At 46.2% G+C, this 12,538-nt stretch overlaps 1 protein-coding gene across 2 annotated transcripts in view; it reads left to right on the top strand.

The window, feature by feature from the left end:
* Window positions 1–12,538, top strand: part of cntn1a (contactin 1a) — a 58,391-nt gene that overhangs the window by 32,521 nt on the left and 13,332 nt on the right. For both annotated transcript variants that reach the window (XM_012842437.3, XM_031564976.2), the window contains exons 4-14: window positions 953–1,079; window positions 2,532–2,713; window positions 3,194–3,289; window positions 3,821–4,027; window positions 6,092–6,191; window positions 6,596–6,777; window positions 8,083–8,207; window positions 8,787–8,904; window positions 9,700–9,850; window positions 10,561–10,688; window positions 11,653–11,822. In XM_012842437.3, coding sequence (XP_012697891.1) covers window positions 953–1,079; window positions 2,532–2,713; window positions 3,194–3,289; window positions 3,821–4,027; window positions 6,092–6,191; window positions 6,596–6,777; window positions 8,083–8,207; window positions 8,787–8,904; window positions 9,700–9,850; window positions 10,561–10,688; window positions 11,653–11,822 — 1,586 coding nt within the window. The remainder of the gene's footprint in view (window positions 1–952; window positions 1,080–2,531; window positions 2,714–3,193; window positions 3,290–3,820; window positions 4,028–6,091; window positions 6,192–6,595; window positions 6,778–8,082; window positions 8,208–8,786; window positions 8,905–9,699; window positions 9,851–10,560; window positions 10,689–11,652; window positions 11,823–12,538) is intronic.

Raw genomic sequence — 12,538 nt, 5'->3', positions numbered from 1 at the left:
TGTCAGAGGCTAGATTGCTGCACAGTCGCATGGCCTCAGCTGCCGTTCCCTTCTCTCTCCCAATTAAAATGTATCTCGGAATCACTGATGGCGGTTAAATAAATGACATAAAACAAGCCGCGTTTTAATCTGACGCATCATCGCACACTTTTTAAAGTGATATTCTCTTTGTTTTCCCGGGGAAAAGGCTGCAATGGTACTTTGTCACTGGGTTTCGTCATCTGCTTTAGTCCCAGGATATCAGGACCGTTGGAGTGCGTTCCACTCTAGTTTCTAAAGGCTGCGGAAGTTGTCAAAGTGACGAGTAAAGAAGTGCGCAAGAGCAAGTGCACTCGCAACATTCCGCCAGTTTAAGCCTCATCTCGCCTCATTGGGTATTCATTGACTTGCACTGTGTTTGTGTCTTATTCATGGAGGGCTCACGTTTGACGTCAGCTTCTGGTGGCACTGTGGCAGAGTGAAGTAAATTAGCGAGTAACAATATTCAGAGTGGTTGAATGAAGCCTGCAATTTAGACAGCAATTCAGTACATTCACTCTCTCTCTCTCTCTCTCTCTCTCTCTCTCTTTCTCCTTGCATTCATTTGACAGTATTTTGGATGAGTGGAATGTGGAGATAACACAGTTTTTTTTTTTTCAGCAGACATTCAGATAAGCTAACCACCAAATCCCACTAAGCACATTTCTTGTTCAAGTCACTGCAGTCCCCTGTGTTCACAGTCAAAAAATGACAGGGCATTCAGTGTTATTTTGTGTGACACGTCCTGCTTATTGCCTCACCCTCTGCCTGGGAGCGAGATACGGCAGCAAATGAAGGCATCTACTGATGGGAGTCCTGTTGCGCAGTTTGTGAAGGACGTACCGCCAGTGTTATCATTCTGTTGTCGTCTTCTCTCCCTATCTCTCTCTCTCTCTCTCTCTCTCTCTCTCTCTCTCTCTCTCGTCTGCACCAGATGACTCTGCGGGTTATGGGCCCGTGTTTGAGGAGCTGCCCATGGACACCATCTACCCCGAGGAGTCGCCTGAGGCGAAGATCACCCTGAGCTGCCGAGCGCGGGCCAACCCACCTGCCACATACAGGTAACATATGTTCCTCTGGCCCCCGCTTTCTGCACTGTCAGAGCAGCCTTGGCCACACAGTGCCACAGAGACACCACCCCTTTCCCAACACACACATACAGGCACAAACATGTACACGCACAAACACACACAAACACACACACACACACACACACACACACATGGGTTGCATGCTGTTGCAGGAATGATTAGGATGCTGAAAATAGGCACGTTCCTCCTGGGCGGGTGGGATAGGGTGGGGTGCTGGTGGTGGGGGTGGGGGTTTTCTGAGTTGTTATCCTCAAGCCGGAGGCCAGGAACTGTCCGTTTGAGTGAATTTCATGTTTGTCACTTGCATCATCACTTGCCCGCAGTGGCGAAAAACCTCCAGCTTTTGTGCAGAACTTGTGTGCGTTAAGTCAGTTCACCTCACCAGAACCCAGACACCCCCTCCATCCTCAGCTCACACTCCTCACATTACCCGTAAGCGCAGTATTACCGCATGCATAACCTGCTGCTTTCCCCTCCGTGTCATGGCTCTTAGCCAGTTAGCCTTTCTCATTGAGGAGATTTTCCATCTCTGAAAATCCTGTTTGTCCTGTAAGTCCCTCAAAGTGCATATCGTCTGTGTCAAAAGGGACATGCATGTAGTTGTTTTTTTTCTGTATCATACCCATACACTTTCTCTGGGTCTTGACCCACAGTCACTGCTACATCAGGTGGCTCCACTCCTTAATGCTGAGCTCAGAGAGCCCCCGTCTTAGTCCCGTCTCCGTCTCAATCACGCTCAGTGTTGACCCTCTCTCTGCCCGCCATCCATCTCACGCGCGGTGACCTTTCCCACCCCCCCAAAATCCCCGGGGGGTTTGCCCTCCCTCTCTGTCTGATTTATCCGCCTCGCCCCTCTACTCCTCCGCACGCCCATGTAACACGTTCGGTTCCTCCTGCTCGGAGCTGCGGCTCCAGCAGGTCAGGGGTCGTTCATGCTGGGTGACCCGACCATTTGCTGCACCTCTGTAATTTACCGGTTCTTTCTCAAGGTCACCCCAAAGGGTCATGGCATTATAGAGTCAATAAGCAGCAGAATCATAACCAGCCCCCCCACCCCCTTTTCAGATGTGAGTGCATAAATATGTCAGTGCTTGTGTCTATCTGTGTGCATTGAAATCAGAGGCTTAGAATTGAAGTCTGAAACCATGACCAGGAAACCCCATGTCTACAGTTATTAGACCCACCAGTGGTCTAAGCCTAAGGTACAGGACAGGTTATGGATGCTGGATCCAGCGCTGCTAAGCCGGGCTTAAGCCACATTTGTTTAAGTAGTGGATGGCAGCTAATGTGCCGATAAGTTAATGGGATAACCTCTTTACGAGAAGCAATCATAAATCACTAATGAGATTTTATCGCTCTTTGGGGATTTTAATTCCATGTCTCAGTCACCAAGGGATTCGAAATGTAATCTCTTGTTTCCAGGTGGAGGCTTGAGAAAGTAGAAATCGACTTGGACAAGACAGCCGACGACCACTACAGGCTTGAGGGTGGCAACCTGGTCATCAGTAAACCAGACAAGAGCAAACACGTTGGGAACTACACCTGCGAAGCCACCAACAGCTACGGAACAGTGATCAGCAGGAAAGCCACGGTCCAGTTTGGATGTAAGTGACCGTGACAGGACCTGGACTGTGCGTTATATAACAGATCGTGGTCACAGCTCTTTGTGTGTCTGTGCTGTGACGCATTCTCCTTCCTGGCCGGCGTTACGCAAACACTTATCTGGAGCTTGAATGCCCTAGCCCGTGCCTCTTAATGGAAATTCATTTTTAAATGTCAAGCGTCCTATAAGGGATGTTGGTTTTGCTGAACTAAGCTTTCTTTGAGATTGATGATGCTGCAGCTTCTCAGTCAGTGAGCTATATGACTGAAGCCATTATTTCTATCCAAGGACATGCAGTGTGTGTGTCGCCTAGAGTAAAATATAAAAGGGCCTGAAGGTAGATTGGTTGAGTTTGTTAATTGGAGCAATCTTCTCTCCTTCTCCCTGTCTCACTCTTTTCATCCCTGTCCCTCCCTTCCTCCTCCCCACTCCCCGTCTCCCTCTTTCTGTCTCTCTTCTCTGTCTCTCATCCACCCTGTAGTCTTGGATGCGTTCGCCACGGAGGAGCGAGAGGCCGTCTTTGTGAAGGAGGGTCAGGGAGCAGTGCTGCTCTGTGCTCCCCCTCCTCACTACCCAGGTAAGATGGACGCTCCCTTCACAAGACTGACCCCAAATCAGCATCATCGTTTCACCGTCTCAAAGCAGACTTACCAAGCCTGACCCCAAATCAGCATCATCGTTTCACCGTCTCAAAGCAGACTTACCAAGCCTGACCCCAAATCAGCATCATCGTTTCACTGTCTTCAAAGCAGACTTACCAAGCCACACAGTGATAGCAAGTAGTGGTTTTATGTCCTTGAAGTGATGGAGGGAGCAAACCAGAGAAAAGACTAGCAGAGGAGAGGGATGCTTTAGGCAGATGTAGAGGGCAAACACAATACTAAAGCAAATCACACAGTCTCTCAGTAATGAGGTTTCTATAAATACCCCATATCATCTCCGCGGAGCTCTGGATACTGTATGGTTCATTATCTGTGTTATTACATTTCCAAGACTCACAGACTGAATCATCATGGTAAAAAGGGCTAGTACTGAGCAATTTAAAACACATCTCAGGTTATTTTCCAACGCATTTGTAAAGCCTGCTCGCCATCTCTTTCCCTTTCAGATGATCTGTCCTTCCGCTGGATGCTCAACGAATTTCCTGTCTTCATTCTACCTTCCGAGCGTCAGTTTGTCTCGCAGACCAACGGGAATCTGTACATCTCCAAAGTGGTGGCGTCCGACAGCGGCAACTACTCCTGCTTCATGTCCAGCCGCTCGATCGCCAAGAGCGTTTTCAGCAAGTTCATACCTCTGGTGCCACTGTCTGACCGTTAGTACTCTTTTCTCTACTGAGATATGTTTTCCCTAGTCTGCAATGTTTACATTTACAGAATGGTCACCGAGGAAACAGGAGGACAGCATTGGGAGAAGCTGGAGAATAGAACGTCTTGAGAGAGTAAGAGTAGTTCTCATGAAGTGAGCCACAAACAAGATTGTAACGAATTCCCTTTCATGGAACCTGCTTAGTGTATTCTAAGAGAAGTCATACTTGGTGAAAACCAGAGTGAATAATGGAAGGCAATTTAATGAGACTGCTTTTGCTAAGTTAATTTTTTTATGTGTCCCCTATTGAGTGTTAAGACATTTTCTCTGTTGAGGAGATTGAAGCAGTTGCGACTGCATACTAGAAAGAAATGGATCAAAACAACAAGTAGGGGCATGAATACTGGGTCTATTTGTCAACTTCCAGAGCAGAGTCTTTAGAAAAGTATTTTGTTAAGTTATTTATTTATTTGTTTCAGAGTTTGTGGCGGGCTGGAAACACTTGAAGGCAGCTGGGGGCTTCAGAAAGTCCATCAATGATTCCTTGTTTGTGTTCTGGTCCTTGTCCTCTGTATTTATACACACACATCCTATTTAACAATAGCCTGGGATACTCAGACCCAGATTCACTTTGTGAATAGGATATGGCCTCACTCCATTTGGAATTGTTTAGAGTCATTGCATCATAATGGGTGTAGACTTCAGGCTAATTTTGAGACCATTGGACCACCCATTAACCAATCGGCATTGACCAGTATGGGATTGCTATACCTCCTACTTCGCCATCAATGACACTTTGCATTAGCATTGCAACCTCTGTTTGTATGGCTTTGTCTAGCTCTAACACTGTTGTAACTACTGCTATGTAACACTCTAACATTGTTGTAACTACGTTTTAAAAACAACGCTTCATTTCAACGTCATTGCACTTAGCCCCCCCCCCCCCCACTGGTCACTGATTGGTGGGCCCCTCAGAATGGCCGACCGATTCATCTTGCAAACAGCAGTTCCAGACTATAATCTCAGCAAAAACTGAGCAGGAAGCAGTAGGCGGGCGGAGCCAGGCATGTTTCACAGTGCTGCCTTGGAGGACACAGGTTTCCAGAACATTCTCAATTCTCCATGTAGTGCTTGTGCAACTAATACACAGGCAAAAAAATGCATGAGAACAGAAACGCAGAACAAAAATAGAAGTGCGCCTGTGTATTCGTAGACATAAACCCACGTTCCTATGTACGCTTTCACACTATATGCAAGGCAGGGTCTGAAGTCAAGCATGGGGCATCAGCGCAGTACAGCCCTTTAGGTTGCAGACTTGGCGGTCAGTTTGTTTACAGTAAGTTAGCCGCATACAATAGCGTGTGCTAGCAGCTGCAGTCTATGCTGGGGGCGTTTGGAGACATATGTGTTTGGACTTCGTTTTTTCTTTAGCTTGTGAGATGTTCAAACGGGTCTTAAGGTATAGCAGCCATCATAGCAGTCCTCAGTCCTGAGGGGCCTCTGGTGCTCTCTGAAGCATGGGCTTTATTATGACTGCATTACTAGAGAACGGAGCAAGCTCCCGGCATTAGCTTGGCCCATATTTACAGCTTTCCTTATTCAATCTGAAGGCTGGATTACAGGGCTGTGCCATGCAGTAAATACTGTTCGTGGTATGTGTATGTCTCTCTCTCTCTCTCTCTGTGTGTGTGTGTCTGTGTGTCTGTGTGTCTTTGTGTCTTTGTGTCTTTGTGTCTGTGTGGTTGTGGGTGTTGGTGTGTTTATTTGCTTGTTTGTTTGTATTTGTGTGTGTATACATTTGTGTTTGTGTGTCTGTCTGTGTGTGTGTGTCTGTGTCGATGTGTATGAGTCTATGTGCATGTTTATTATGTTACCTTTGCTGTCATACCTCCATGTAATTGTTTATAATGAACCCCCCCCCCCCGAGCCTGTTGTGACATTTGGCTGCACTCGTAGCAGGAGCATGTCACCATGAGCTTCAATTGGCCATGTCTAATGTGGAGCCAAAAGGAGGATTTGTCAAATAGGTGACTCACTTTTTCTCAGCCTCCCAAATTCTGCCTCCCACCAGGTCATCCACGGAAGTACCCAGCCGACATCAAAGTCAAGTTCCCAGAGACGAATGCCTTGGTTGGCCAGAACATCACATTGGAATGCTTCGCCCTGGGAAAGTGAGTTCTGACATACTGGTTTGGAGAAGTAAAAAATTCCAAATATTGCTGTCTGATCCTGCCCTGATCACAATGATGTTTCTTTTGTTTCTGATATATTCATGTACATTTAGGTAAAATAGTCAATTTTGCCTTTTGTCAACTCTAATCTGCTGGAATTATAGCAGGCCAATGTTTGAGCATCAATTAGGGCACTGTCCAGTCAGTCTGTTAAACAGAAACAAAACATCCAGTAATCAGAAAGATGTATCCGAAGTAGTTGTAAAAATGGGTTGGGTCTTCTCTATAAGGTTCTGTGTGTGTGTGTGTGTGTGTGTGTGTGTGTGTGTGTGTGTGTGTGTGTGTGTGTGTGTGTTTGTGTGTGTGTGTGTGTGTGTGTGTGTGTGTGTGTGTCTCCTCCACAGTCCCATCCCAAAGATGCAGTGGAAGAAGATGGACGGGGATCTGCCAGCCACACACGAGATCGTCATGGCCGGGGGTCAGCTGCGTCTGATGAACGTGCAGTACGAGGACGAGGGGACCTACGAGTGTGAGGCCATCAACGCCAAAGGGAAGGACTGGCACAGAGCGAAGGTCAATGTGGAGGGTAAGGCTCTCTCGCAGTCACGCCACACACAGTCGCAACTCTGTTAGAAGAAAACCTACATAGCCACTGACTGCGGGATGGATGAGGTTGTGATTAGGGATGGAGATGACAAGGATATGGAGATGGTGCTAAAGTCAGCTCCTGTCCTCAATTGGATATGTTTGGTATGGTATGTTTGATGGCAGGTGTACATTTTGGTTGTGGCTCCAAAACAAAACAAAAATGTTGCACTGTTACAGAGGTTCAAAGATGGCTGTTGACACGCTCTTGCGGCCAAAGATAGCCTGGTACAATGTCAGAAATTTAGGATGACCATCTCACAATGTGACTGCTGCTATGACCTATGTCTATTAACCAACCAAATAGAATGCAGCACAAAATGGCGCACTGATCACCGTGACACTGGCACCAAACCCACGATTCAGTAGGTGTTATCATCGTATAGTCTACATACATCAACTTTGATGTCGTACCTAAGTTCATTAGATCCATGTCACACAGTGTGGCTTGCAATAAACTTGTAAGATTGCTGAAATCACACAGTCTGCAGGCACCATAAAGGACCTGCTGGTAGACAGTGCCATTCAATGGTTCAATACAAGACAGCAAAATAATCCTGAAAAACAGTTGTCAGTTTTACACACAGAAATGTAAACATCCTTTCCGCCTTTGTGAAAAAGGATGCTTTGAACTGGAGCCTGCCAGCTTGCTTAGGGTGATAGTAGACTTTAAAACTCTGAGGGGAAAAGGCTGAGGGGAAAAGTAAACAGAGCTTAATTCAAAAGGGACAGCCCACTTGCCTCTGGCACGTATGAGTGATTAGATCGTCAAAAGTGTGAAGATCAGAGTAGACGCTCCCACAAAGCAATGGCTTGTGCTTCATTGTTTTCTATGACTTGTTTTTTTTTCTTGACTTGTTTTTTTTTCTTTTCTTGTTGTCATTATTTTTGTTTGACTCTTCAGTGTACCCGTAGTGAGTATAGTGAGTGGGAGAGTGGTGGGTTTTTCTAAGAGTACACTTGTCACTGTCACCCTGCTTTTGGCTTTAATAACAGATGGCTTAATATTCTCCTCTGTAAAGATCTATCACCGAGGGCTACATGGTATACCTCAACATAAAATAATAACTGTAAAATAATAACAGTACTCCACTGCTGAGTTATGTGATTTGAGTGAATGGCAGCCATGTTGAATATCACTGAATCAATGCTGGAAGCCTCTATGCCTTTCTGTGAAGGTCTCACCTGTGACCTCTCGTCCTCCTTCCCCCATCCCCCTCTCTCTCCTCCCTCCTCCCTCTCCCAGCGGCCCCCGAGTGGGTGGAACACATCATCAGCGGCGAGCAGGACATCGGCAGCTCCTACACCATGCCCTGCGAGGCCAGCGGGAAGCCCAAGCCACACATCCGCTGGCTGAAGAACGGCCACCCGGTAAGGAGCACCCTCATCCGACCCCCACCCGCCCCACACCCGCGCACCCTGTCAACCCCTGCAGGGTGCCCAAAAACGCTTACGAAAAACAACCAAGACAACAAGCGGTTATGCAAACCCCCTGCTGAAGCCTCATCCCTGACAGCTCGCTGGCACACATCTCGCTGAAGCGGGGCAGGGTGTCAGGGAACGCTATGTCTTGATTCTGAGTAGGTGCCAACTGCGGGGTTACGTAATGGGCCTGGCAACTGGCACACTTTAAAAAAAGAGGACCTGGAGCGTACGGCGCTCGCATGCATAAGGAGCCGGGAACAGAGCGTGGCTATATCGCAGTCTTACAAAAGAGGTGAAAGGGAGACCTCCAAAGGGAGACCTCCAAAGGGAACCTCCCCGCTGTTTCCCCTTAGATTCCCATTGAGAATCCATTCAGCTTCCGATACATTAGCATGCGATAGCAACGCATGTTCTCTGTGATGAGAGTTTTTTTTTCTTTTCTCCAATTATTCAACAAAGAAAAAACTGAAATGAATCATTTTTAGCGGGTCTATTTTTAACGCTCTGTCCGTTTGTGTCCCACAGTATGGCAAACACGAGGTGAAGTTCGACGAGCTTGTCTTCGAGGATTCGGGGATGTATCAGTGCATTGCGGAGAACCGCCACAGCACCATCTTTGCCAACGCCGAGCTACGCGTGTTCGGTGAGTATGTCCTCTCAGTAGGTGTGATGTGGCTTATTAGGGGATGGCGCGGGTCACTGAGGAATTCCCACTGTTCGGCGTGCCTCCACAGTGGCGGCACTGAACTGCAATTGACCCACGGATCACATCAGCGGAGCTTCGCTCGGAATTCTAATCACCTTGCCTTTGTTTTTAGCCCTGGAGAAGCATAATTGAAGTTTGGATTCACTTCAATGGAAGCAATTACTGTAAAAGGGTGCCGACAATAGCCTATTGACATCAACCAACAGCATTGATTTTGAGGCTGCAGCTTTCTTTGTTTGCAGTGATTAGGTTGTAGGGATATGCATAATGTGCAGTGTTAATTATTAATCTCAAATGCTCTTCATTGTTTAATTGTCATGTTTTATTTTGTTACATATTACTAGTCTTGTTGTATAGACCTCTGTGATGGCGAGTATGTTTGCATCTTTAGCTCTGTAATTCAATTAATTAAATGACCTTAATCAAATATAGTACAGATTTCAAAGTCTTGTGTATTTACGCGTAAGTGGTACGGAAACCATACAAGCAGGCTGCTTCATGCCACCACACTAAGGGGAATTCAGTGCAAAGTTAATCATCTTTTAATAGGCTTGAGGTCTTCCTGAGATTAGAGTTAACCCTTTTGGCGTGCAAATGCTGACATCTGATAGTGTATGACGTGACACAGCACGCAAAAGCGTTTTCAAACTCTAAGTGGACATGTGTCACTTTTTGGTGTTATGTGTAGTGGATGGTTTTGACGGATAAGCGGCTGTTGTTTTGTGTCGTCAGCGGGTGGCCCTACTTTTGAGCTCAACCCAGTGAAGAGGAAGAACCTGGGGGCAAAGAACGGCCGGATGGTGATCGAGTGCAAGCCCAGGGCGGCCCCCAAGCCTCTGTTCTCCTGGAGCAAAGAGACAGAGATGCTGTCCAATTCTTCCAGGTCAGAGGTCACTGGACTATAAACACGTTAGCGTTAGTCCCTGAACTTATGTCAGTATTTGTCGTCCTAGTCCTAGTAGTTCCACTTTATTTCCTGCATTCTGTTGTAACGAGTTACAACAAATGTTGTGTATCTTCACACATACTTGAACTCTAAACACATTATTTTCAAAGTAAATGTAACAAACCACTTAATTTCATTCCAAGGTCAATAAGGTCATATGTGTCGGTAACAGCTTAGTTGTATGGCTTCACCTCCCGGTACACGGCAAAGGTCAGGTTAGTTTTAGTGACTACGGCATCAAGACAGGGACAATGTTAAGAGATGGACAGCTCTCTTCCTCACCTCAGTCAGTGACTTTAAGCTCCATCTTAAGCTCCTCCAACAAATCAGGCTCTCGTGTGTGTGTGTGTGTGTGTGTGTGTGTGTGTGTGTGTATCTCAGAGACAACACAATGCTAATCTTGTGTTACAAAGGCCATTGCATTCTGTCAGGGAACATATGGACGCTGGCCCAACTCAAGCTCTCTGTACTACACGCCAATGCATGGAAGTGGCACTCCTATAACGTGTTTGGACACAAGCCAACTTAGGGAGACATTTGTAAACAAATGTTTTATTTATCTTAAAAGTCCATAGGCCCGGATATAACAGAGTGCATTTGTAGTGAGTAGACATTTAGCATTAACAGTTGGGTAATGTTGTTTTCAGGATATTGATTTGGGAAGATGGAAGCCTGGAAATTCTCAACCTTACCAAAGGAGATGATGGGAGGTATACATGCTTTGCTGAGAATGAAAGAGGGAGGGCCAACAGCACCGGCTCCCTCTCCATCAAAGGCAAGTCTCCACCAGCATCCACCTTCAGTGTGGCATTTAACATCACTTTTCAAAGCCACCCTTTCGTGAGATATTACAGTCTATTGCTGGTTTGTATCATCAAGCCCCGGTGTGTGATGCTATTAGTCTAAACCACTCTGAATCAACGAGGCCTGTAACCCAAACTACTTTACAGTCACCATTCGCTTTGTGTCTCTGATGAAATATGGTATGGTAACTAGCGAAGTAAGAATGTCAACAGCTGTTTATGCCTCAGTAATAGGGGCGAAAAGCAAACTGCTTGAAATAGATGGAGTGATTACATCTCGAGAGGCTTGTATCTGCCGTAATTTAATTGTACTGGTCAAGTATGCTTATTACATTTAATATGCGAAGAGCCATCACTCGAGCTGGTCCAGAATCAGATTGTGTCTGATTTCTTTTTGGTCTGCGGGGGATGTTTTCTTGCAATATGTGATAATAACAAATGGCAAAGCATTGTGCTACCAGCTATATAAAAACCATACATGCAAGAAGCAGTGCAGTACAAGGAAAGTAATATTCTAGCACATTTTGCATCATGTTGTGGGGTGTTTGTTTGTGCGTATTATTGCTGTTGTATTTGTGTGTATAAACAAGCTCTCACAGGCTTGTCTGGCCCTGTTTAGTTATCCACCAGACTCCCCATGGCCTACACAATATTTTCTGTCCTCAATTTTTAAATTGAGATATCCTGCTGTGCTCAATAACCTGCCCCCTAATGCCCTCTAGTGGTGAAATTAACATGGTGCCGTTAGTCCATTCTGAGGCCTGCTCAGTAACATGGTGTTATACTCTATCTGGAATTTCACTGTTTTTGATTTGTGTGTGTGTGTGTGCATGTGTGTGTTACTGTGATACAGGGATTTTGCAGCCTTTTAATAATAAAAAGAAGAATACCAGTACACAATATTTACAAAAGCTGAATATATATGAACTTTTGCAGATGCGACCATGATCACCCTGGCGCCCTCCAGTGCAGACGTCCCGGTTGGTGAGGACGTCCGAATGCAGTGCGCTGCGTCACATGACTCCGCGCTGGACATCACCTTCATCTGGTCCTTGGACGGCCGGGCCATTGACTTTGACAGAGAGCGCGAGCATTATGAACGCGTGGTAAGGGATGACCTTCCGTGGATGCAGTACATGAATACAGAATGAATATTGTCATGCAGGCAGCTGCTTCATATGTATGTACTTGCATTTCAGCAAATAGCTATTTAACATAAGTAGAAGGTAAATACATTTTACACAGGTTAATGGCCACTAATCTTTAGGCCACTCTCATGCCACTGCAACCTGGATTTAAATGCACACAGGCAGCATCTGCTAGAGCATGGTGAGAGGTGATGGAAGACATAGATTATTGTGAATTACTGCAGAAACGTGGGTATCTTTTGAAGGCAGCAGAACACAATGTAATGTAGGATTTTAGTTGTACATGTTTACTTTGACCACCATGGGGCAGTCATTTTTCATGTTCTTACCTGTTCTTGCTCTGGCGTGGTTGTTTTTTGTTTTTTCGTTTTTTGTTGTTGTTGCCAGGACAATTTATGCGTGTAGAATTCTTCCGCTCAGTTCTCACGCAGCGATTTTCACATTTGACCATCAGCAGTCCATTAAAGCATAGACACCGCGGGGCGTGATTAATGACGGATGCTGCCGATGTGCTCCCGTTGAGCAGTGATTTCCCCGTCTGATGCACTCTCCGTAAATCAGTCAGGCCGAGGCGAACGCTCGCTCCCGCTCCTCACTTCCGTCTGTCTTCCCCGCCAGTCGGCTCTAATTCACTTTCGCGAATCGATGATTGATGACTCCCCCTTAGCAGGCTC

Source organism: Clupea harengus, chromosome 3 (assembly GCF_900700415.2).
Source record: "Clupea harengus chromosome 3, Ch_v2.0.2, whole genome shotgun sequence".
NCBI classification, from domain to species: Eukaryota; Metazoa; Chordata; class Actinopteri; order Clupeiformes; family Clupeidae; genus Clupea; species Clupea harengus.
Note: the sequence above shows the minus strand (reverse complement) of the source record. Positions and strands in the feature narration are given on the sequence as shown.